This window comes from Poecilia formosa, unplaced genomic scaffold, assembly GCF_000485575.1.
Source record: "Poecilia formosa unplaced genomic scaffold, Poecilia_formosa-5.1.2 Scaffold89, whole genome shotgun sequence".
NCBI classification, from domain to species: domain Eukaryota; kingdom Metazoa; phylum Chordata; class Actinopteri; order Cyprinodontiformes; family Poeciliidae; genus Poecilia; species Poecilia formosa.
Genome location: NW_006800028.1, coordinates 849,558 through 876,900, shown reverse-complemented (window position 1 = coordinate 876,900; position 27,343 = coordinate 849,558). Strand labels below are relative to the sequence as shown.

Here is a 27,343-nt window from a genome sequence, read left to right as displayed (position 1 = left end):
ACATTTGGATCCGTCTGATTATGTAATTTTTAAAAATTAAATGATTGACAATTTGATCAGTTACTTAGTACTTGAGTAAACTTTTTAGCAAATACTTTTTCTTCTTTACTTGAGTAAAGGTTTGTTGAAGTAGTGATACTCTTACTTGAGTACAATTCTTGGGTACTCTGCCCATCTCTGGTAGAAATGAGCGAATAAATGTACATCGACTTTCTCAGTTTCCTTGAAATTCGGTCATATTAGAAATATTTTCTGGTGGATTTAACACTCTGGCTGCTAGAGGTCAGACCGTTTCTATAAAATGTTAAAATCCCTGTGGCGCTGGACATCATCTTGTGATGAAAAAGCTGGAGAAGGAACAGACGGGGACGTTTGCATGGATCAAATTTAAGAAACTAAACAGCAAGACCTTCAAGGCAGCGGCGGCGACACCAAAGTTTGAGTAATCCATCTCAGAGAGCCAAAAAAGACAAACATGAGCACATCTAGTCTCGAGCTTCATCTGTCTGGCTGAAGATGTGTGTGTGTGTGTGTGTGTTACATGATATTTTCACTCTATATACATGTGGTGAACACACACACACACACTCGGTAATCACAGAGCTGAGCAGTGCGTTTGCACCCACACAGCGCATGACTCACTTCGAGGCACAATTTCTAGGTTTCATGAAACTCAATCCCTGGAAAGAGGAAAAGATTAGACTTTGTGGGTGAGATACACAGATTGCTGTGATGTAAAATGAAACTGTCTCTGAAGAAGCAATCTCTGCTCCGAATGCTAGAATCAGCAGAGCCAGAGGAAGATGCTCTTTGTTGTCTTTCGTTAGCTGTTAAACTGATTTTCTGAGTTTCTGAATTAGCAAAGAGAAGGACAGCGAAGAACAATTAGAGTAAACTCGGTTTTAATGGGTCAGAAAATGTGTTTGTTAACTTTGTGTACAGTGATGCGCACTTAAAGTATTATTTATCATTTATCGTGATAAATTTGTGATTATGATAACGGTTTTGATTTATCGTCGTCTTGATTGATTTCAAATAATGATGTTATAAAAACAGAGTTTTTGTAAATATTATTACTGCTTTCTTCACTGTTTGTTCCATGAGAGCAGGGCTGTTGTAAACAAATACTTTAGTAATCAAGTATTCCATCGATTATTCTTACGATTAATCAAGTTATCGGATAAAAAAAAATTGATTAAATAAAATATCGGTAAATCTAACGTCAGTCTTGCTAATGGATATCAACGTCAGTCCAATTCAAACAATAACTCTCTGTAGCTTAGAAAATTAATAATAGCTCACTTTCTAAGTTAACCTGAAGAAAAGTTATACAAAAATCTAAAATTATATTCAATCCAACAATAAAGAGGCAGGCTCAGAAATGCGCTTATTAAAAATTTTTTTTCTTCCGCTTTTAGTTTATGTATTGATCTTAAGTCAATTTAATAGATGAACTCTCATCTTTAAAAGTTCAAACACCAAATATGTCTTTTAAAATGCAAAATTGGCACTCTCTTAAATGATCTGTATAAAATTCCAATAAATTCTATAATTTTGCCCAGTTACATTTCATGCAAGCATTTTTTATAAAAAAGTCACTAAATAGTAAATATTTGTGTGAACTGTAACAAAATAATATGGATTTTTGGTCTATTTGAGATATTTTCAACCTTTACGATGTTGGCAATAATAAAAAAAAAACAGAGAGAATGCATTGGCTGCTGCAGCTTCTGTCTGTCTGCATCATGTGACCGACTCTGTGCTGTGGTTACATCTGGATTTAAATATCTCGAAATGCAGCGAAATATGTTTTTGCTGTATTTGTTATCTATATGTTATCCACGACTCGTATCAAAACTGGAAGTAATATGTGCAGGCAATATGTGACTCAAGTATATTGTGTCAAAAAGATGGAAGTTAAAAAAGTTTTACTTTCATACTGGATATCAGAAGTTCATTAGCTTTACTACCTCAGGTGGGATAGGTGTGGATATGGCTAAAAATGAAATAAATAGATTACCTTATCCCATCGCAAAAGCCTTTTATCAAAAAATTTGATTATTTTTTTTTAAATTGCCACGTTTCCATTGACGTAATTTATTTTCATAAGTCCAACTTGCCATTACAGTCAAAAGAAACACAGTTAGCGATAGAATAGCATATGCATCATTAGCGTGTAACAAATAGATAAATCGCTGCAGTATAAACATATTAAGAAGGAAGGGGTCATTAGACACTGATATTAAGATTTTAAAATGTGATATTTCACAGCTTTGAATAGCACATATACAGTTTAATTCACTTCCAATCTGTTAACTCTGCAGAACAAACCCAAATATCCGCTAACAACAGAGCTAACAAAATGGGTAATTTAGCAGATCTGATATAGATAAACTCATTTAAGTCTATGCAGAACATTTCTATTAATTAATCCCAAGGATTTTTTTTTTTTAAATGTAAAGTCAGCGAGACGACTTGATGTTCACCTGTCCTCCTATTTTCTTGGCATGCATCTGCTGCCAGCCAGCCAGACCAGCGTCTTTTCATGTCTCCTGCAGTTTTGTTTCCTGTGTTTCTCGGTTGGATCGGTTACGTTTCTTGTTCAGCTGACTGGAGCCCATGTGTTGGAGGCTTCGGTTGTGGTGTGCAGCGAGAGCCAAATTAACACTGCGTGTTGCCATATGAGAGCCTGAAGTGCAACAAGTAACACAGAACAGATGGATACCAGGGTCTGGTTGTTTTGAAAAGTATTTTCCACTGATGTTGCAAACGCCTCTTGAGATCACACACAGAGAGAAAATATGAGCGTGCAACTAGCAAAGAAACACAACTTAGACCTATAAATATAGATCACAAACATGAGTGCATCTTGACTCATTTATAACTCGGTTTATTGCAGCCTAACGTTCCATTTTATTTCAAGACAGAGCCTGGTACAGTGGATTTTTGCATTTTCTTTGAGTTGAAGGCTCAGGAAAAGCATTACATGACCCCGATTGGATAAAAAAACAAAGGTTTTTAGATTTAAAATAAAAAAAACCCAACAGCAGCAGGGGTGCCAACACATAAAAACAGAAGAGCAAACTCCAAGAGCAACATGAGACATGGTGTAGCCACACACACGCACACGCGCACACACACACACACACACACACACACACACACCAGCATGAAATGAAACCATGTGGGAGAGATTAGGGCCAGAGGAGCTGAAACTAACACATGCAAAAGCACAAACACACACAGCTGAAAAGAGATGAGAGGGGTATGATTAGGATGGAGGCAACAGGAGGTCTGAGGAAGCATGTCAGACTGTAACCGTCTGTGGGAACTCGTGCTGGAGGACACAACAACGCCATTTTCCTGGCAGGACTCCTCACCTTGTCTGGAACGTCAACGATGGGACTCCTCTATGTGTTAGGCAGACAGCCACAAACTGAAATGTTTTCTGGGCTTTGTTAGGCGACATGCTGACACCAACCGCCGCTAAACTGCAAAGGCATGAATATTTTTTCCAGCCCCATTTACTGCGACAACCTTTAAAAAGAGTGAATTCTCATCAGCCGGGTTTAGTACTCTTTAATCAAACTCTGGTTTATTTGCCTAGACGATCCGGTTCGTTTGAAGAGGTGTGAACGCGCAATCGAACCCTGATGCGGACCAAAAAAGCAAACTCTGATTCGACTAAAAAACTTGGTCTCGGTTCAGTTGAAGTGGACTGATGTGGTTTAAATGCATATGTGAACACCAAGTTTACTGGATAAATCAGGAAGCAAGCTGAAGTGCAGAGCATTCTGGGTAAATTCAACCAAAAGAAACGCTAGAAGGAGAAACAGTTTGTAGTCCTTTACCAACGACAAAAGAGAAATCCTACAACCCTAAAATCTGACGCCACTCCATTTTTGTTTACATTTCATTTAGAAGCAAGTTGCTCTTTGTGTCACTTCCTTTGGCAGTTCTTGATGCAGCGCCACCACAGGTGAGGAGGTGAAAAGGCTTTTAAAAGGGTTTAGCTCGTTTGGCACAGTGCAGTGTGAAAGCAAACTGTACTAAGTGAAAATGTAACAAATGCTGCAACCTTGGTCTCCAATCGAACCGCGTCTACCAGACCATCAGGTGTGAAAACACTAAAACCCAGGTGACAAACTTAACATCACCCTAAAGAACCCATCCTCACAGTAAAACATGGCAGTGGCAGCATCAGACATGAAGACAGAAGAAAACCTGTTACAGGCTGAGATGGAGGTTCAACACACAGACATGACTACAACTGAATGGCTTAGATCAATTCCTGTGTTAGAATGGTCCAGTCAAACTCCAGCTACTGCTGGAACTATTTTGTGTTTGGCCTCATTACCACTGATTGGCATGGCAGGAATCGGTGCGGTTATGTTACGGTCCAGTCCAGTCTGGACAGCGTTTCCACCGCCGGTTGGAGTCTCACTAGGCTGGGAGGTAAAACACCTAACATGGCGTCCTACATCAGTTTGCTTCCAATTCATTACTGTGCACAATTTTATGTTGGCATCTTTCATAAAACCCCAGAAAAATCCACTGACCAGGGTTTCCCCCAGTGTATTATAGGCCTGGCGGGCCACCAGGCTTTACTTGTGCCCCCATCAGGCTTAGAATTGCTGATTTATTTAAGGTTTTTTTTAAGTGTTAGCTTTTTTTTTTCTTTTTTTTTTTACCCTTTATACTTTGTGTTCAGATATTAACCTACCAGTCTTCCAGTAACACTTAATTATTAAGTGGTATTTTCAAATTTCCTTTCAACTTTAAACATTTTTTAACTAAAAAAACACGACGGGTCGCTAGATGCGCCCCAACAGGTTTTCTGTGGGGAAACGTGACTGATGTTTAATTAAATCTACCTGTAGATGGTGAAATTGTGTTTTTTGTCCACAACAAGGTCAAAGTTAAAACACAAGACATGATGAAGAACTTGAGGATAAAGTCCCAGACAGCACAGAAAACTTCTCGTCTTTTCAGCTGACGAGACAAGATTTACTTCTGCAACGGAATAAGAAATGCCTTCCCTCAGCTTTGTGATTTTTTTTTTTTTGATATCCGAAACAGCACAAAGACATGAAATCAGCCTCCTTAACAACATTTTAAAGAGGACTGAAAAGAAGAAGAAAAAAAAGAATCAAAGAAGGAACAAGAATCGTAGTCTGTTTTGAGTTTGCACCACCACGTCAATTACAGCTTTGCAGATGTTTTCTCTAGGGGTTCGGTCGTGTCACATCAAATGCAAAGAGAAGAACAAAGCTGAAGATTTACAGGCAGCTGTTTGACCGTAAGAGTTACTGACAACTGTTTTCTGTAAATGCATTTTCACTTCTGTTCTCCTGGAAAGCCGCTTGTTCATGGTCCGGGCCGCCGCTTCGCTTTCAACTCCCACTTTTTCCAACCCAGCTGGGCGGCTGAGATCTGCATCAAGTGCGATTTTTAATTAAATTCAAACACACCGCATTAAGGTTTACTTTTCAGGTAGGGGGAAAAGCTCAGCACTCGGCATCGATTACATGGAAGTTAAAAATCGCTCTTTAAGTGCGCTGACGTGTGAAGAAGCTTCAACTCGTGGATCAGTTACGACGACCGAAGAGCCTGGATCTTAATTTATCTCAGGCCTAAACACTGCAGCAGGACGTTCTCTTTTAAACACCGAGCTTTTTTTTTTTAGGTCAGAACGTGTGTGCTAACACTTTAGATTATAATAAGAAGTGAAACAGCCGCAGGTTTCTGCTGAACTTACAAGGCGGAACTGACTTTTCCCAGTAAGTCAATCTGTGGTGTCCAAACTTTTCGCCATCAGAGCCAAAATTATTAAGTTGAAAGCACATGGGGCTTACATTTTATTGGCTCAACAATAAACAAAATAAAATGTACAATTTTATTTAAATCAACAAATTCTGATTTTTATTGCAAATAGATCAGTAAACCCAGGGTTTCCCACAGAAAGCTTGCTAAGCCTGGTGGTTGTGGCTCTCGGCAGTCATTCATGCATCCGTCGCGTTTTTGAGTTAAAGAATGTTTAAAGTTGACAGGAAATTTGGAAATATCACTTGATAATTATTGGAAGATTAATGCTTGAATACCGACTATAAAGTCTTAAAAAATGCAAACATTTAAGAAAACTAAAATAAATAAGCAACTCTAAGCCTGGTGGTCCGCCAGGCTTAGAATACTCTGGGGGAAACCCTGAAACCGTTGTAGATACAAAACATTAAAAAAGTCTTAGAACAACACAGGTCCACAGTTACATTTTGTGTGTGATTGGTTTGTTATTTGTGCTACAAGACCTACTTTTGACAAAAAGCAGGTTTTGTTACTGCAAAACTAAGATAAATGCAACAATTCCATTAATAAATGTGAATCTATTTTTTGCACCTAATGTTTTATAAGATGTCACTTATCTATGGTGAGAAAAGTTGCCCTAAAAGATAAAAACGTCTCCATCAGAATCAACCGACTATGCTTACAGGTCAGGTTTGCTCATTTATAGGATTGACGTCGAGGGGCCGCCCAATATCCTTCGAAGGCCACAAATGGCCCCCGGCCCGCACTTTGGACACTCCTGTATTAAATCCTGTTTATTGCTGGCTTTCATATGACCTAAAAACCAGCTCTGTAGATTCAGGCAACATCCTGATGTGATTCCTAAAAATGTGAAGGCTTAGTTCATTTCTCAAGCTGATGCAGGAACCCTGCAGCTGCGCTTTGGTTGCTCTTTCCTCACGCAAGGGCACTATCGGCTTCCACGGAAAGCTGTTTTGTGCTACATTACATCTCTGTTGTTACTTCTGTTTCAAAAACACACGCATCTACAGATAAAAATAAGGTTTGCATGCATTAGCATGACCTATGACTTCTTTTTTTTTCTCTCTGGGAAGCCAAGAGTTGCATACAGGGCGAGAACCTCTGCTTGCAAAAAATATCCCACTTACTATGTGTGAAAACTCGATTTACATTCACAAAAAAATGCAGCTGCAGCAACACTTAACATGGCAGCACCATCTCCTTCCAGGATGCTGCTTGAATTACTTTTTCTGGGTCAGGGGGGTGGGATGCATGTGCTTTATATTCTGTGTGTATGTAAAGACGGGAGCATGCTTCTCCAGAGCGCTCCTTCCTTTTAAGGCCATTCTCAGGCTTTATCTGTCTGTCCTGCCAAGACTAAACACCCAGAGAAAAGAGAGGGAGCGCGCTCAGAGCAACAATGCAACTGGCTTACTGCACAGCAAAGAGCAGGGTCAATTCTGCCAACACACACACACGCATGCACACACGTATCACTCTGGCTCTATCATCAACCAAATTACCTCACGCACATGGTTAGGGCTGCAGCTGCCTGACGAGCTGAGGGCTGCTAAATATAAAAGGTTCAAACACACACACACACACACACGCGCACACACACACGCGCATGCATGCAACGGCTTTCCTTGCACTACCCCATGCAGAGACCCAGCCTAGCTCGTCCCGTCTGGAAGTACGGCGGGCTTTAAACCCAATGTGAGGAGCCAAGCACGGGTTTTAGGCTCAAAAGAAGAGAAAGAGAAAACATCCTGCTGTGTTGTTGTGAGATGAGGGGAATCTAACACTTTGAGAAAATGCATATAGGTCAAGAAAACATGAGTTTCTCAGCGTGGCTGTGTCATATTTGCAGGTTAAGTAGGTTTTTATTAGCCACGGATTCAGAAGCAGAGACGTTGTGCCTGGCTGAAACCAACCCCAAACAAACAGGAAAGAGTGTGGGAGGTATATCTACACACCAAAGGGTAAAAGAATGCATAAAGGTTGCTGACGCTTTGATGTAACTCAGCACAGAAATGCCACACTGGGAAAAATTCACAGCTAAATTCACTTTGTTTTTTTTTTTGTCATTTCAAATGATTCATTAGAAAGAAACAGGCAGATAAACTCCAAACCCAAACTCTGCTTCCTGATGCCTTCTCACCTACCTCACCTCTGGTCTCATATTCGGCATTTAACATTAAATGATTGGGGTTTTGACAGTTGAACCACACCGAACTGTGACTAGACAAGTTTAGAGTGAACCCCTCTCCTGCTGGTACAACATCAAATCCTCCACAGAAGGCAACAACGCGACGAAAACCACCTGAAAAACGAGCAGCTTTTCTGAGGCGAAGCTAAATGTCATCGCAGCTTTTTTGTCATGTGGCGAACCGTGCAGCAAAGCACTGAAAACCAAACAATAATGGGGCAGAGGAAAGGGATGGTGTTTGTAAAAAAGGAAGAGTGGGGGGGAAACCCTGCAACTAAAACAGCTGGAAACAGGAAGTGACTTTTTCTGCCTTCTTCATGTTTGTGTTGATTTTAAGGGGGGGGGATAAGCAGCAGCATTCTCTGGCGAAGTTACACTAACAAGCCCTTTAAAGGGTTTCTGTGGGTTTCCATCTTATTGACACAAACAGATCTGCAGCCTTATCTCGCTCAGATATGAAACACAAGAAGAGGAACCCGACAGATGCTGAAGGGCTCGGTGGTGTGCGCTTCTGAGAAGTAAAAGAACTTTTTGAGAAATGCCGACGCAGAATCCGATCAAGCATAGTCCTGTGAAACATCTGCACTGAGAACGGCATAAGCAATCAATTATCAGATTCTGGCGACGAAACCCAAAAGGTGCTGTGGTGTTGTTGAGCACCTGCATGTCTAACCTGAAAAGACAGATAAATGTGTGGGTAGGCGGTTTGGGATTTGCGTTGCAAGCAAATCTGTACGAAAATCACCATGAAGCTCAAAGCAATGTGACATCTGTGCAAAGACTTGTACCTTATTTACCTGGCTAGTTAAACCAAGACAAGTACAATTTCGAGGACGAAAATCTATTTTCGTCTCACTACGTTTGAGTAATGGCCACGTTCAAGAGGAATAAACTTGAGAATAACCACGTGAGACGGAAAAATCTCAAAGCCACCTGCAGCGAGTGTGAAAAGCCTCAACATGTCTGTCAATAAAAACACGCAGCATGTAATTGCAGAAGTGGGATTTACTGACAATGATACCAATCACCTTCCTTCATTTTCAGAAAGGTTTTACTGTAAGTCACCCCGCATGGATTTCACAACCAAGTGATTGCTTTAGACCGACTGACACACCGCTGCCCTAAGCATTTCCACATCTCTCGTTTTCGAAGGAAAACCTGTGAAACATGTAGACTTCATGTCATGAAACCACCAACCTAAAAATGTAGAATATTTTCTTGTAATTTTCTGTAAAAGCTGCCATGTTTGAGCCACAAAATTAATTGTATTTAATTGGAATTTCATTTGAAAAGCATGATTTGAACCGAAATGAAAAGGAAACAAGTTTTTCAACATTTTGCTGCAGGTAGAAACCTCTAAAGAGGAGTTCATTTATATTAAGTTGGGGAGCGATTACAGTTTTCTGGGTTGACCACAAATCTTAAGGATTCAGACTTAGGCCGATGCTGATTTTGTTTTGTCTGGACAGTGGCCACATTATAGCAGTAAAGTTGCTAAGTTGGCAGCAGCGGACCTGCAGTCGTGACTTGGTGTCGTTTCCGTCAGTCAGATTTCACTGCAGAGCAAAAGAGGACAGTGGCTGATTCTCACACCTTTGCAGAGGTAGATAAGATTAGAGGATAAGATTGGTTTCTCATGTAAGTATCGGCCACAACCCCCTGAACACATCAACTCCATGGTGAATCTTGGTGGTGGCAGCATCATACTGTGGGGTGCTTTTCTACAGCGGCCAGAGAGAAGCTTGATGTTCCATATTATTTAATTTTAAGAGGTACTCATTTAACATTTTAACTACATTTGATGGGTACTTTTATTGATCCATCCTGCCACAACCAGCTCTTTAATGGCCCACAATTAAAATGAGTTTGATCCCCTGGTTTAGAGGCTGCTAAAGTCCTGAGGACATTCCTACCGGATAACGACCCAAAACGTAAAGCAAGAACCACAGCAAAACAGAGTTGAAGCAAGAACCTTCAACTCTGACTGAGCGTGATCTGATTTACAAATAAAAACCATGCTTCGTTTTCACTTGAGACTCCTGCGCAATCAACAAGAATGCAGCAAGCGGTTTCTGAATGGTAAGTCAACATAGAGCAGTAAAACCAAATGATTAAACGTGCTGGAGCTCAGCTTGGGATGCAAGGTGACGGGTTTTGCTGGGTTGTCACGTTACATTCGGAAGGTTTTTGAAACTGCTCATTTTCTAGATACCAAACAACATAAACTTATTGCCAAAAACTGTCTCCATCATTTTATTAAGCGACTAGGCTGTTTGTGGAAGCAGCAGAGACTCAAGGAGAAGTACAAAAATGTGCAAAATGTGAATGTTGCATAAAAAGATCCCATTTAAAATCATGGCAACCTACCTTTGGGGGATCGTACAGCTCCAGCTGGTACCTCTCACTTCCTGCTCTGCCCCCTCCACTTTGAGTGTCTCTGATCCTCCTGACCAGCAGGCGGCAGCGTTGCCAGTTGGGCTGAGAGTCCGAGATAGTGTCATCCACCAGCAGGTACTTGAGCTGGCCCTCCTTGCAGCAGCCGCTCACATCCAGCCTCCGGAGCCGCATGCTTCTGCTGCGTAACCAACGGAAACCTTCCAGGAGATGCGAGACGACTCTGGGCCGGTGCAACGTGGCCGGAGCCGTGGCCTCAAAGTTCTGAAAAGAGAACGACTGGGAGGAAGAGGATGAGGACGAGCCTTCGTCCACTCTGTCGCCGTTGTTTGAGGGGCTGTTGTTGGCGGTGGCGGGGTTAGGGTTGGTGGGAGACAGGTCCTGGGAGGAGTGGGAGCTGCGGGATTGCCGTTTCTGGAAAATCCACTGCACTGTCTTTTGGATCTGGCTGACAGGGAAATGCGTGATGTCGCCGTGTCCTCCAGAACCTGGCACCAAAGAGTCCGAGGAGTGGCGCTCTGACGGCTGGTGACGATCAGCGGCCGAGATCTCGTCATTGCTGTGGCTCTGAATCAGCAGCGACCCGCCGCCGACGCTTCGCGACCCGGAAAAGGAGTTCCTGGCAGCGCATCTCAGTGGCAGCTCCGGCTCCGGACTCACCACTACCGGCTCCACTTTTGGTACCGTGGATATCGACGCGGCTCCTCCGCTTGACCGCTTCGCCTCCCGGTAGTCCTGCGACAAGGTCGAGTGCCGCAGCTGGTTGATCAGGGCGTGCGGCGAGGGAGCTGTGGCGGAGGCGCTTCCGGAGGCGCCATCTTTGTCGACTTCCTGGCAGAAGTGCTGCTGGAAGAGGTCGGTGAAGTGCTTGGAGAAGGTTTCCGGCGGGACCAGCTCATGCTGCGGGCGCTCACTGGCGAAGCTCCGGTAATGTCCAGCCAGCTGCCGGGCGGTGGCGATGGCATGCAGCTCGCAGAACTCCCGCCAGCCTCTGGGTGGCGCCGCTACGCTCGGACCTCCTCCTGCTGAAGTGGTGTTGGCTGGATGGATAGTGTTACCATTCATTGCAGTAACCAGACTGGCAGAGAATCACTGCAGACACAGAAAAACAAAAATCAATTAATTGAGAACATTTGGAGGGAAACTTACAGGGCTGCAGCTACCTATTATTTTACTAATCGATTATTCTTATCGATTAGCTGATAAATCAGATAGAAAGAAATTAGCACATTCGGCAGATTTACCCTCTTAAACGACACTACACACCAGGAATTACAAAGATTTATTATTTTGCTGGTTGAAAGTTGAGCCACTGGTCCAAACAGGCTGATTTTATCAGTGCCCAGTTTTTCAGTGGCACTAATTGGATTTCAAGGATCTAAGCAAAATAATCTTGGGCGATCAACCATGGATGAGTCTTGTAGATAAAAGCATGACCAAAGTTCACTGGAAAGACCAGCTGAATGAACGAAAAACTAGAAAACAGAGCAAATGGAGGAAGCTGAACTGAGTGAAATATTTGAAATAATTGATAGGAATGGGTCAGAGTGAATGAGCCGCTTGTTGAGGAAGTAAAATTAAAAACTTCTCAATCAACCACACTGCACGCAGAACCATCTGTGCTTTTCTGTATTTGCATGTGACCCGTTTCAGTCTTCCTTCTGCTTTCTCACCTCCCAGTGAGTCAGTGTTGCCTTAAAGCAGCGGAGATCAGAACCACGACGTCAAATAAAGCCTTTTAAACACACATCCTATTTATAATGCATCTGGGTTCTTCCTTTTTACCAATAAGAGATTAGGATTCCATTTCTTTGAAATAACACAACATAATTTGTTATTGTTTCAATCCACACAACCAGCAAGAATAACTAAAAATCGTCGCAAGACAAAGAAACTGGGGGAGGAAGTTGTAGTTCTATGTTAACATGCTGACATGGACTTTTAAGAACAAGAAACTGCAAATGTTTTCAGGCCTTTTCTGACTTGGTCAAAGCACAACCACAAATTTTGATGAGTTTTACTGGGATTTCACAAAGCAAAAGCAGCTGGCGGCAGGAATTTATCAAATCGTGAAATATATTTAATCATGAGAATTCAAATTTCATTGTGACAATGATTAATTCCTATTAATAACGTTCAAAAATGGATTGATGGATAACTTTTTTAACTAGATACTAATAATTCAGCGTACTTGTTTACTGCAGCAGAAAACATTTTAGATGATAAAACTGGACAAAACGAGAGACTAATTGCATGAAAGACATTAATGTCTCTATTACTTGTTTATGTATCTCAAGTCATGTTTATCACATTTACTGACAAACATCTTTTCCTAATATTATGCAGCCCTTCCTGATTTTTATTTTACACATGAAAAACTAAAAAGTGTGTCCATCAGTGAACGAACATCATTGTGAGAACCGAAGAAAACAGCAGGCAGGTCATAGGTAATGCACATGGGGGACTTTAAATCTTTAAAATAATATCACTATCTGTGAATATCAGCTCAGTGAATCATCCAATAATGAAAAAAGTATGGCACAAAAACAAACCATGTGAACATTTCCTGCTGTGACAGTCCACCCCGATCTCACAGACCAACACTGAGTCGATCCAGTGTGGCACAGCTCCAAATCTACCAAGACATGGCCATAAACCTAAAGGGACAGGCTGGGCAGGGAGAGCATTAATTAAAGCAGCAGCCCAGAGCTAAGGTTGGACAATCTGTCAACAGGACAATTATTAGTCGTCCCTCCTCAAATCTGTCCTCTACAGACGTTTGGCAATAAGAAAAAAACTCTAAGAATGCCTTAAGAAGTTGAAATGCAAAAAGCAATGTAGAGGTATACAGCATATATGTAGAAGAAGGTGGCTAAATAGAAAACTAACACTGCAAGGGAGCCAATATTTAGCTTTATCGAGCTAAATGTGGGAAAGAACCTGTTGGAGGATGCAAAAGAATTCAAACTGCGGGCCGAAGCTTCTCTTCCAGCTGGACAATCATGAATATACAGCCAGACACGAATATATACATACATCAGCATGGCTCAGTCAAAAGTCTTAGAGTGCATTCACACCAGCCCAGTTTAGTCCGCTTTAATCTGACTAAAAACTTTGTTTGAATAGAAAGTTTGTTGGGGAGATGTGGATGCATAATCAAACCAAAAAAAGCAAACTCTGTTCTGCCTAAAAACCTAGGCCTTGGTTCAGTTGAAGTGAACTCTGGTGTAGTTTGAAAGCATGTGTGAACACTAAGCAGAAAGTGGACTATAACACAGGGCATTCTGGGTAAATACGACCAAAACAAAGTCTACTGATAGAGAAATCCTACAACCGCTAAAATCAGACGGTACTTCATTTTTGTTTATATTTTGACCAGAAGGTTGTTGAGCTCGTCTTCTTTAGAGGTTTTTATGTTGCTGCCTTCAGTGGTTCTAGTTGCAGCGCCCCCACAGGCAAGAGGGTGAACGGGTTCAACAGCATGGAAGCAAACCGCATCAGCTGAAAATGTAACCAATGTTGAAATTTTATTTCCCGTTCAAACCAAGTCTACCAGTCTATGAGGTGTGAAAACACCCTTAAGCTAATTTGTGATAAATGGCTATTCACAATCCTGACTGAGCTCAAGCTACTTAGCAAAGAATAAAGAGCATGATTCTCAGTCTTCTCATGGGCAAAACTGCAACAAAAGTTACATCTGTATTAAATTATGGGGGATGAGTACAAATGTACGCCACACTTTCTGACTTTTACTTAAGAAAAATCTCTGAAACGACGTTCATGACATTAAAAAGTAGTCGGTAGAATCAAACAGTTCAGCCAACAAAGCAAATGTGACGACTGTTGTCTAGTAACTGTAGATGTCTTGTTTTCCGCAGTTATTTGTTTTTTTTAATACTTTTTTAAAGATTTCTATGCAGGAAGTAAAAATTAGTTTTTTTCTTAACCAATTATTATGATGAAAGTATAAAAAAAGATCCTAATGTCCTCTGAACAGATATGAACCAAGCTTCAATCAAAGGCTTTCTTATTATGAAGCACAATTTTATTTTATGGCTTCATGACATTAAATATTGTAAAATTTTGGAGGCAATCTGATCCAAAAACACCTCCGTTCTCTGCCGTTACTCTCTTCCAGTGAACAACAAAACACACTTACAGCTAAACCGCTGTAGCACTGAAAAGGATTCATTCTGTGCCAAGAAGGTTTTATTAACACAGGAAGCCTTCATGTGTGTGCAAGGTTTTGTGAGCGAAGGATGATGGGAGTCAGGGGGGGTTAAAGACCGGGTCCAACATATCACAGAAACCCACAAGAAACAGGAGGGGAGGGAGTGAGCGGCGGTGGCGGGGGGAAGGGGGACGTCGTTGTGGTCGAGACAAACATGGAGCAACTTGTCTTGTTATCTTGTGGCTGACGCTCGCAGATGAAAACTTGTTAAATCTTGGTGCGTAGACTCTTAATAAAACCAGAAAGTTTTCCTGGACCGGCGGCGGTGGATCTACCGACGGTCCTCGTACGTCAATGAGGCTGAGCAAACTTGCCATCGTGAAACATTGCGTCACCGCGGTTCCTGGATGCGTCCTGTCACAACAACCAATTCCCTTCCTGTAGTTTTCGGAGCATGCTCAGTGCGCGCTCGCCCCCCTCCAGCTGGCCTCTCCCCCCCACCGCGAGAGCCTGTTTCTATCTGCCTGGCCAGCCCAGCGATGACTCAGCATTGACCCACTACAGAACATGCACACACACTCATACACAGACACACACTTCCTCTCGCCGTATCCCTCGGGCCCGTCTCTGTTCCCAGGGTTTTCCTTTTTCTTTTCATCCTCTCGCCTCTCTCTGGCATGAGGATCACCAGATGTGATCGGATCCTCGCTTCCTTTTATTTTTACCTCAACTGCGGGCCACAGGGAGAACAAAAAGAGGTTAAAACAGCTTTGTTGTTCTTTCTCCGCTATTATCCAGGAACTCTAACCCTAAGTTGATGCTTGCTTGCCACATTATGGTTCTGTGGAACAACGTTCAGCTGGAGATCAAACGACATAGGCAAGTCCAAGCAAACTGGAAAACACTCCATCAGGACACGAGTCAATGCTTCAGCATTCTTTCCTTTCTTTCACCCTCATCTTCCGCTCATGTCTTTCATGCCATTTAAAGTAATTTGACACCTCAAACACCATGAAGAGCCAATGAAGCTCTGCATGGAGCAACTTATGGATAAGCTGCTTAAATCTGCTGCAGTTCATCAGACGAGAAGAAATAAACGTAGCCGGACCAATTCACCTCTCATTTCATACCAAAATGTGTCCATTTTGTCCCTTTTAACTCATTTCCTGTCCATGATCTGATGGACATAAACCATCAGATCACGTCTCTTTGTAGTTAAGTGTTTTTATGGATTATGGGGGTAAATGGTAATAAATATGCTCAAATCTAATTTAGATTTTAATTCAGTTACCTAATGTCTAAAAATTTGTGTTAACCATGTTTCAATGGATTGAGGCTCTAAATCTCATTTGTGACTTGAACCCAATAAAACAATGAATTACAATCCAGATCAAACCCAAATAAATCCAAGCAAAATTCGTTTCACGTTTCAGAGAAGCTGCAGGTTGGTTACTGAGGTCAGAACCAAAGAAACCCAAATGAACTGGTAAGAAAAAACAAATGTATACCAGGTCAAAGGCGCAAAATGAGCATAAGAGAGGAAAAGAGCCCTAAAAGTGAGACTCGCCTCAAAATTATAGCTGAAAAATCAACAAATATCAATGTGTGCAACAATGCAATTTTTAGGGGCAATGCACGCATTCAGTTTCTGCAGGCAAATTGAAATTTTGTTATCATTGATGTCACCAGACTTGAGATGGATTGTAGCGGTGGAAAATCAGCGGTGACGACACTGAAGTGTAGGAAAGAAGTTTTGCTGCATTTCTCACAAATAATTTGGAAGACAATTAAAAACAATATTCTTATAAAAAGCAACACTTAACTGGAACTGGCAGTCCAGCAACTATGTCACAATGATGATAATTAGGAAGATTTGTCCAAATAATTTAAAAGAATATTAACTTTTTAACATTTTGGGTAATTTTTAAAAAACTTTTTAATGCCAAACATGAAAATCTGATGCTTTTGCTCTAGTAGAGGCTCACCAGGACCTGAGCCTAACATCTAGCAACATGAACTGCTGCTGAAGCGCATCCAGAGCAAACTCGGACAGAAGAACTGAGCAAATAAAACCCAGGAAACTTCACTTATTTCACCAGAAAAGGCAATAAATTAAAATCCACAAAGACCGACGCTTATACAACACGGAGATAATTATCAGTGCGACTGGTGGAAGCCCAACTGCAGGGAGGTCCTATTTATATCTGCAGAGCCCGGTATCAGCTCTCACACACCACTGTGTGCTCCCTGTCGCCCTCGGTTGGGAACAGCTTGTTTGATGAACACACACTCATGTGGTCTCTGAGCTTTCGGGTCAAGTATTCATAGCAGGCGACTGAGAGCGCCGGCTGCATGCTGAGCGTCATGCAAAAAGCGCCTGAGACACAGTTTATTTCTCATTCATGCAAGACGCCAACTATGAAATAGAATGGTAATAATTTAATAATTGTTCTGGTCTAAAAGCGTGTTTCCGCATATCTACAAAATGATAATCCTTCTTTAATGACAATCAAGTCACTGCAGGACTCCCGAGGAGTCTGTGTAAAAATAACACAAAGTATTTGTTAATCCAATCAGTGTTGGATTAATAAATACTTTGATTATTCTTCCTCTATGTCAGCAAAATGGTGAATATTTGATGTTGGTTATATTGTATTCAATTCTATGATCTGCAGATGTTACAACCTGCCAGATTTAATCTCTGTGACACAAGTAGCCTGTTGTACTTCTTCAGAATTACACAAAATATTCACAATTACAGGTTTTTTTCTTACACATGGTCAACTGGACAATATTACACGGGGTTCCTACAAATATTAATGCATTTCCACACTTTTCATCTACTTTACTGTGCTCAACTCATTCTAACATTTCACTGGTGGGCTTTGATTATCTGTGTGTCATGAAATCATGAAACAACACAGCAGTTATGTTGGTTTTCTGAAATGGGATAAAGGGCTTTTTCAGCTTTTCATCTCATCAGATCTACACCAAGTATGGGGAGATTACCTTCGATTTATTAAATCATATTTTTATTTGTTTGCAAAAAAAACAAAACAACAACTGTGGGACATAAACCCAGGTTGAATTAAGTCTAGAAACTTTAGCCTTTTATCTCTTTTAACAATTCTTATCCCAATTCCAGAAAGTTCAAGACCACAGAAGAACCAGAGAAACAAAATAACACTTTAGATATTTGACATAATTAACAAAAAGATTTTATGCAAAATCCAACTTTAAACAACCTTGAGGAACTGCTTCACATATTTATTGTAACAAGATCTTTAGTTATGAGACTCAGACTTTATCCAGCGAGTCAGCAAATCATTTCCTGACTATTTAATTCTTGCTTTATAGCCAATAATCTGGGTTTTCCCACAGAAACAGCTGTGAGTTAATTGAACTGATTTGGCTCGGTCATATTTTCATCAAACTTCAAGTATTTCTCCACTTTACTAATCAGCTTAATGATTTTTTTTTCCACTTTCAAGAGAAAAACAAATCCAAAAGACCCGGTTTGCCTCTCAACGAGTTTGTTCCCATACTCCATGCAGTTTGGTGGTTTACTCCTGCCAAAATGGGATGTGCTGCTAATTGAGATTACTCATTAGGTAAAATGTAATTTACAAGAAGCCACATCCGTCTGACCTTTTTATAGCTCCGGCCTTGTTGCAGAGATTGGCCGGATTCAATCTGTTGCATGTGACTCAATTAATCTGCATGGCATCAAGGCCCGCATAGACATCAAAAGCTCCAGATTTTCCTGTAAAAACCGGCCGAAGGGGGGAAAAAATTAATTAATAAAATGCACCAACATGTGCACCACAGACCCCAGAAAAAAAAAAAAAGGAAATTTTTATTAGCGCCTCTGAATTTTCAGTCTCTGAATCACTGAATGAATCAGAGTGGTGGATAAATTTACAGAGGAAGAAGAGAGACTGTGTCAGAGTGGGAGCTGTTCAAAGAAAAAAGCTGGAAGGAGAGAGAAATATCAAGCATGGAAAGGAAAAGGAGGAGACAGAGACAAAAATCACAAGGATAGCTAGAAATAATAAGAGGGCAGGCAGGAAGCGAGAATAACAGGCAGGCGAGGAGGCGAAAGGAGCGGAGATGGCGCCAAGTTTGTGGGTAAAGGTCCAGGTGGCAGAGCAAGAGAGGAACAGAGACGAAAGGATCTCGACTCTGCTGTGCCTGGGCAGCAATCACAGAAACAGGAAGCCCTGCCCTGCCCTGGCAAGCAGCAACCAGCGCACACAGGCAGAGGCAGTGTGTGCACACACACTCGCACAAAGGCACACCAGACCACGGCGTCACGTCAAGACCCGGGGAGATGACTCAAGAGCTGCTGAAGGAAGACCTTTTGTGCTGAGCTCTACAACAACAAGCACTGCTTGTGAAAACGTCTCCTGTTGCATTTGTTCACTGTGATAATAAAGACAGGGTGGAAGGATTATTATATGAAAACACCAAATCGACCGCTTCCTCCTGCAAAGGCCAGAAAAACATCTGGGATGAAAACCCAGCAAAAACCCTACAAGATTCATGAATATTTAGAAGAACATGTTTGGGTTTTTTTTTTCTTTAAAGCAAACACAGATGGACCGGTTGTTTCATGCTCCATCTAAAGCCGACGCCTGCAAAAACAGAAACTCATTCAAAACAACACAGCAAAGCAAGTCTGCTGCTCCTTTTTCATGCAAAAAGCCAAACCTGATCAGCTCATTTTACACTATGAAGCTAATGAGTACTGAGCTAAGCTAACTGCAGCTAAAGTTACACACTGAAGCAGAGATGCTCTTGAAGATTTTCAATAAAGTTGCATTACATTTGAAAATTCTGTATTTCTGAAGTCATCACAACGTTCTCACAGCTCTCCTTCATGTGTTGAAATTTTCATTATTACTGCGATTTAACATGTTATGTAGCTTTTTATGTGCCGAGTTGCACGTTTTCCCCAAAGCATGCGTGTTAGTTATACTGGCCACTCTATTTTGCCCTTGTGAATGCATGGCTGATTGTGTTGCTCTGTGATAAACTGGTGACCTCTTCTCTCACCCATTGACCCCATGAGGCCCTGAAAAGGTCAAGCAGGTAGAGAAATTTAGTGGATGAAAAAAAAAATGTTAGCAAAGTGTGGCCAGCGTGTCGCTTTATTGATTGAACACAGGAAGATATTATGGATTATTTCTGCTTGTTTGTTTTAGCCGATAGCAATTTACAGTTTAATCACCTCAACTTAATAAATCAATAATACTTTAGTTAACGTGATACTTCCTATTTAGAATAATATTAAAAAAGCTAGATTATAATAAACAGCGGCACGCGATGCATCCTGTAAAATAGACTTCATGAATTACAATTAAAACTGAAACACCGACCACCTCAGACCATGTCAGTTCGATAGAGGACTTTTGCATGCTTCCCCCTTTGCAAAAATCTCTTTATTTTTTGGAAAATTTGAAGATGGAGTCAACCGATGCCTCTCACCCATTTGAAATAGACACCAGATCCCATTTTTGCTGATTTTTTGTGGTCATTGGAGGAGATTTTTATATTTATTCTGTAAACTTAAACTTCAAGTCCCCCTAGATTTAATCACTGGTTGTAAAACTGTCCTTGAGCCAAACAAAACATCATTTTGTTCCATGTTCACTGCAAGTGGATGTTGGAATGACAATAAAAGTCAAAGTTACTTTGCAAATCTGCCAATCCAAAACACTGGAGGTTATTGCAAACAATAACATGACAAAGTTATCAGAGCACAAGATGACTGACTTCATTTTGAGAGGTTTTTCTTCGTTGGTTTTAGGATGATGTATGCCTGCGCTAAACTGATCACTTATCAACATCCCAATATGTATCGTCTTAAATTTTTAAAGGAAACATTCTGACAAAGGTTAAAGTAGTTCAGTTGGTGATCTACTTGGATTAGGACCTCAAAGAGTGAAAGGAAAAGTCTGACTGTGGCTACCAGGTGATGTGTCAACACAAACTTGAAGTTCGTCCCTTTTTTCTTATACACAATCCAAAGTTGTTGCAACGCCGCAATGTGCTGGAAACATCAATCCGCTCAAATTTCTAAAAGGAGTTTGTTCACATGTGAAACATGCTGATCTTGTTGGTTTTGAATCATTTGTTTGGCTCCTAGGATTAAAAAAAAAAAAATCAGAAAAATTTCAGGATTTTTCAGAGGCGAGTCACCTCTGCTGTGACTCACCTCTGCTTGAGTCACAGCAGAGGTGATCGAGTTCAGTCCTACTGTCTATGTATCCCTTCTGCAACACACCTGAATCAAATGGCCGACTTCCCTCATCAGCAGCCAGTCATTCACTGCAAAGCCATGGTAACCAACCATTTATCTGATTCAGGTAGGAGAGTCTTGACAAAAAAAATTTCCTGGATGATAAATCGTCCTAGAAGTTACAGCGATAAACAATAATATTGTTCTGACTCCATTTTCAAGTAACATAATGGGGTAATAATAATGCAAGTGAAACTTTAATTTACACACACACACACACACATATATATATATATATATATGTATATAAAAATCGATGCTGAAGTCTCTGAACAAAACTGCCTTTCAAAAAAGGGGCTTGTTGAGACCAATTTGCTAGAAAAAGAGACAGACTTGAGGAAAAGCAATCTTCCAAATGGAAATTATTGAGCTTGTTTTGGTTTATTATGCAATTCATTGATTTATTGATTACTGTGATAGGCTTGGATTCAGGTGTTTTGGGGAAGGACGGTAATTCTCCATGACTTGAGCTTAATTAAGCCATTAACTGCACCTAGGGGGCACTATTGAGTTATGACACTTAATAGTTTAGAGGCTCAAGACTATAAATATTATCAGTTATTAGTTTTTTTATTATCAGTGTCAATTTATTCATAAAACATTCAAAATCAAGAAAAATTACCTGAAGCTTGAATATAACCAGCCTAAAAACGACCTTACACTATTAAATAACTAATAAACATTGGAGAAACAACAGGGTTGCATCAGGTTAACCTCACAATCCAGTATTATTTGAATCTTTTCTCAGAAGAAAAATGCCAGGAATCCTCTCCACAGCAGCTACTATTCAGCATTGTTTTGTCAGGCTGAGCAGCCGGGTCCCACTGGTAGCCAACACACCAGTTAACACGAACTGACATGAGGTGACCTTTCTCCTCGTCCCTTTCACTTCATGTTTTATACTTGAGTGGAAAACGCTGCTGTGCAACAAACAAAAGTGGAACAACCTGACATTAGCTGCACGCAGCTAAGTGTTTTCTTTACAAATCGTTGGCTGATTGATTGGCTGCATGAAAGCGGAGGGCGACGGATAAAAGACCTGCAGTTGTTGCAGGCTCGGGATGGGGCCCTGACGCTCCGGGTTCCTGTTTGCGTGAAGTGAGATGTGAAAGAGCTTTGATGGCAAACAGAGCAGAAAGTGAGACACGCGCACCTTACATAATTGAAGAACATATTGTAAGGGAGGAAGCAGCGCTGAAACATGAGATAACTTTGGGCCCTGAGTTCCCACAACCCGAGGAAGGCATCAGCTGATTAAGGCCGCAACGAGAGCGTCTGCCCGTTTCACGTTTAAAGCTTGCAGTTGATGCATTTGATCTTAAAGAGACGTTTGTGGAAACCCACTTCTAAAACCTAATGACATAATAAACTTCTAACACTTTGTTGAAACAGAAATCCCCTCAGAAAGCTTCAATCCTTTGTTTGCCACTCACAGCGGGGGCCTTCATCACCACACCAAAGAGTAGAAAACCCACTCTTCTTAAAAAGGAGCTCAACACCTGATAGTCTGGTGGACTCAGTTGGATTGGGGACCAAAGTTGCAACATTTGTTGTATTTCCAGTTGGTGTGGTTCGCTTTCACACTGCACTGTCAAATGATCCAAAATGTTCCTCCCCTCGCCTGTGGTGGCGCTGGACCAAGAATTACTGGAGGAGATTACATGAAAACCTCTGAAGAAGACACTGAGCGCAACTTCCTTCTTCGCGAAATGTAATTAAAAATGGGGGTACTGTCATTTTAGCGATTATAGGATTTCGCTTTTGCCTTCGGTAAGAGAGCACAAGCTATTTCTCTTGCTAGCGCTAAAGTTGTGCATTTGTTTTGGTGGCATTTACCCAGAATGCCCTGTTTCAACTCCTGCCTTTGGAGTCGAGCCAGAGTTCAATTGCGCATTCACACCTCCTCAGATGAATCGGACTTTGTAGGGGAACAGACTAGAGTTTGCCTACTAAACAGCACTGGTGTGAATAGTCATTTTGCCCACTTTTCTATATTTTATATGCAATATAAAGTAAGGAAATATGATTAAATGACTAAAATATATAATATCTATCAGCAGTATGTCGCTTAATATGTGTTAACAGGTCCAAACAGAAAAAGATTGGAGCATTTTTTAACAATTTATCTTGCTAATACTTGCAAATAATTAAAACTAACCAGAAGTTTTAGCACATAGGTACAAAATAAAAGTAGGAAGCAGAGAAAAGGCAACACATTGGTACGTAACGAGGGGCACAAAACGCAGAACGGCCAAATTAACCCCGAGCCTTTGTGCTCCACCTCTTGTTTATTGTTGCACGTATAGACAAAATACTGCCAATACTGCCAAGTACACAGTGCTTTTGTTTTGGCTAAAATATTCTCTTGCTCTCTCCTGCATTCCCACAGCAATAACACAATGCAGCTATTCTTAAGACACACAGAAATAAAGTCAGGGCCACTTTCTGGCCGTTTCCTGTGGCGTGGGAAAAGGACGGAGGCGAAACCGCATGGAAAGGTAGCAGCAAAGCTAGGGAGCTGGTTCTGTGATAATAAATTATTTATAATACACTGCATACCATGTAATATCATGCAGAGAGAGATGTTGACATTTATAGGATGCCCTAAAGTCACATAATGACATGGAAAAGCTTTTAGATAAGAGGAGGTGAAAAAATACCTCTGGGCCTCAGAGTTGTCAAAGTACAATAACTCATCAAAGTAATATGTGGTTATTATTTAGTAATATAAAAGTGACAGGGGAAAATTGTTTTTAAAAAACTCAGCATATGAGTCAAAATTCATATTATGACTAAATGCCAGGAAGGTTGCTATTTAATGCCCGTTTTTGCTCACATTTCTAAACCTCATCTCTCAGGATGAGTAAAAGAAGCTTAGCTAGTTCACTCCTACCATGGTGTTAACTGCAATTCACCCAATTTAAATACCAAAAAAGGGGATATAGTGGCAATGACTGGGTTTTTCATTCATGACCTTCACATATTGGAGCGGCATCTTCACTTCCTGTTTTGAAGTATCTTTAAAAACACCCATGTGTTCCCAGCAGCCTTCAGCTGCAGCATCATTAGAGACGAACACGATCAAATCCCGCAAAGTAGCGCAAAGGTTGCTGAATGGAAATGTTTTCATGGTTTCTGCTTTTTGCAACTTTGTCATCCCCAACTCCAATGCAAACCTCTGCATGCCCTTGGATTCACTGAAACACTTTTTGGTGCATTTTAAGCATTTTTCTCGGCGACTCAAACTCACCTCAAGCCCTTACTGGAAATTGTTGAACCTCAGGCTACGTTTCTGAGAAACCAACAACAACAACTCATCATTCATGACTCGGCTGAGTCAAATCAGACAATTTCAGCCAATTCAAATATTTGAGCACAACAAGCATCTCTGTCATGACTTTATGAATGAGTCACCCTCCAGCCGCCCCCCTCCCTGCTTGTAATGTGCTTGTTATTCATTGCGATTTGTGATATTCATGGTAAGACATCTTCAACGCTGTCATATGTGTGTGTGTGTGTGTGTGTGTGTGTGTGTGTGTGTGTGAGAGAGCGTGACTGTGTGTGAAGGGATTTGGTTGAGAGATAATTGACTCCTTCAGTCACTCTGATCTGCTGTGAATCATTTGCAGCCATCTGACTTCCTGGAAGGCTATTTCAGGAGTTATAAACTTTTCCACATTGGGACTAATGAGGAGCCACTCCGAGTTTTAGCGTTCCCTCTTACAAAATACCCAATAACCCAAGATTTCTGCTTTTCTGCATCGGTAGCATATTCTGCGTTTGAGTAAATGCTAACATGACGCAAACGTGGTATTTTTGCGTGAGAATGAGATCCTACTTTCACTTCAGCTGAGGCTCGACTCCCATTTCTGCTAAACACACACACCACAGTAGGTATTCGGTGTGTGTGTGTGTGTGTGTGTGTGTGTGTGTGTGTGTGTGTGTGTGTGTGTGTGTGTGTGTGTGTGTATGTACCAATGAGACAATTATTTTCACTCTCGTCACTTTTCCATTTATCTGATTTCGGGTTTCGCTAATAAAATATAAACTGCACAGGGATTTTCACCCAACAATCTTGTTTGAAAAGTGACTGAAACTTTGAACTGATGATCAAACTAACTGATTAAAAGTCATAAGACTGTTTCAGCCTGGGGACTGGACAGATCCGTTGAAGCACACAGCTTTCTCTTCACAAGCCTGATTGCACAACCTGAGGAGGAAACCTGCAGTCTACAGGCACATTCAAATTTTTTAGCAACATCCTTGCAGTGCTGCAGATAAATCGAACCTATAATCAACATTCTTCCAACAAAAAAAAACAGATTTGCTCTGAAGTAAACACGAGCAAGTACAGCGACTTTAAATAACACTTATTGTAAAGCACACTCAGGGACAATGCAGGCCTAAAACGCTGATATTTATGGCATTAACAGCAAAGTAAGCCAGATACTATAAATACACACTTACTGCAAAAGAAAAAGCATTTTGTCACCAGAAAAAAAACAAAAAAACAAAAGCCACATCTTCAGTTCTTTGCATGCATCTGGGTTTTATTTTATATTTTCTCTTCTGGCAGAATCTGACCTGTATTTGCCTGCCAAGTTATCCCCCGAATTAGCTCCAATCTTTCTCATTTCACTCTTTTCACGCTCACATCCCCTCCCTGCGAGGCCACAGTGGGTCAGATCTTTCTCGTGGTCTCACCAGTGGATTTCTTAGAACCCCCTGAGGGAAACGGAAGAGCTGATGTCTGCGATAACATCTCAGCTAAAGACATAGAACCATGACATTGCCTGATCTGTAGCTGATACTCGGGATTACAGAGTGTGACACATTTTCTAGTTTGTGTTTCTGCAATGTCTGTTTTGCTTGTGCATGACTACAAGCAAGGAGATCAAGCTGCAGGAGGCTCGAATTGACAAAAATAAAATAAAAAAATAGTTTAATTTCCAAAAAGACACTTTTTATTTCTTCTTCTCAAGGAGATTTATTTTCAGTGCACAAACCGGCCAACCAAATAATCTTGTCAATTTGCAGAAAACCTTGTTATAACCCCACTGATCAAGTGTCATGCCACCATCTGGGGGAGAATCCCAGGATATTCATAGCAGGAAAAATGTACAACAGAGTTAATCTAATGTGCCACAAGATTCAGGGAAGAAAATTCAACTTCATCAAATTATAATGATTCAGTTTTAAGGGTTTCACTGTACGGTTGGCATGAGGATCAACTCAGAAAACTTCAAAAGAACACTTAAAGAGCAACAAAAACAATTAATTTATGTCTAGAAGTCCAAAGTAAGAGTCTGGAAGCTTGGAAAAAAAAAAAAAAAAAAAAAGGACAGAGATTTTGTCTAGGCCTGTCTTTTTCCAAAGAGAAATCTGCAGGTGAGTAAAACCCTGGAAAGCATGTTTGCAGACGTTACTTCCTCACCCTGGGGCACGTCTGTCTCTCTTTTGTGTTCAGTGATTCAAGGTGGGACAGCGATTGTATCTAAATGACTAAATCTTGCAGGAACTTAAACCTCAGATGGGTTCTGGTATTACTACAAACTCGAAATGTGCTTCAAAGCATATGGATCGATTACAAACTAGTAAGAAAGTCAATATGACATGACAGAACGCTAGTTTTACACTGTGTTTGATGTGAAGGTTACAGCCAGTATTACTGCTTACAAGCAATTAACAAGGTAATTGCTTAATATAAAAATCTGACTAGAATGAAGCGTTTTTCAGTGAATACTTGGATCATGTGATGCGAGCTGTCTGCGTTGTGAATATTTTGACGTTACTTTCTTTTTAAAACTCCGTGAGAACATGCTTTTCCTACAGCTATTTACGACAGACTTTTAAAACACCAGCTGGTGGCCATTTTGCAGGAGGAAGAGGTATCAGATGCAACATGCTGACGTGCGTTCACTGTCTTCACAGCAAAAAAAGCTCTAAGCTGCAGAAATCATTTTGCAGCAAAAAGTGTTGATAGAAATCTAGCTTGATCTTATTTCAGGAAAATGTTTTGCACATCAGTTTATGCATGTGAGCAATTAATAATTTAAGTTATTTCCACTAAATTTTAACAATCAACCTGTTATTTGTAAGATCCATTAGCATCTGGTGCTACAGCTGTTTAAAGTGGTGCTTGCATGCAACTGGATAAGATTTGAAAGCCTGACTTTTGATTGGACATGGGCAGGTATGAGATTCACAGCATTTAAACAAAAATACTAAGCAACAAAGAATAATATGATCCAACTGTTTTTAATTAAAACAGAAAAACAATTACTCTGACTGCTGTTAAAATAATGGACTATAGTGACTACAACAGTGATAATGCTGTTTAGAGGATTTATTTATCGATTTGGAGCGAATGTTTAGAATAGGAATGCACCACAGGGTTTTCCCCCAGTGCATTATAAGCCTGGCGGGCCACCAGGCTTTACTTGTGTCCCCACCAGGCTTAACATTT

At 40.9% G+C, this 27,343-nt stretch overlaps 1 protein-coding gene across 1 annotated transcript in view; it reads right to left on the bottom strand.

Annotated features, from left to right (window-relative positions):
• Positions 1 to 27,343, bottom strand: part of sh2b3 (SH2B adaptor protein 3) — a 57,624-nt gene that overhangs the window by 28,233 nt on the left and 2,048 nt on the right. Inside the window, exon 2 of the mRNA XM_007557513.2 lies at positions 10,379 to 11,497. Coding sequence (XP_007557575.1) covers positions 10,379 to 11,470 — 1,092 coding nt within the window. The 5' untranslated portion in view covers positions 11,471 to 11,497. The remainder of the gene's footprint in view (positions 1 to 10,378; positions 11,498 to 27,343) is intronic.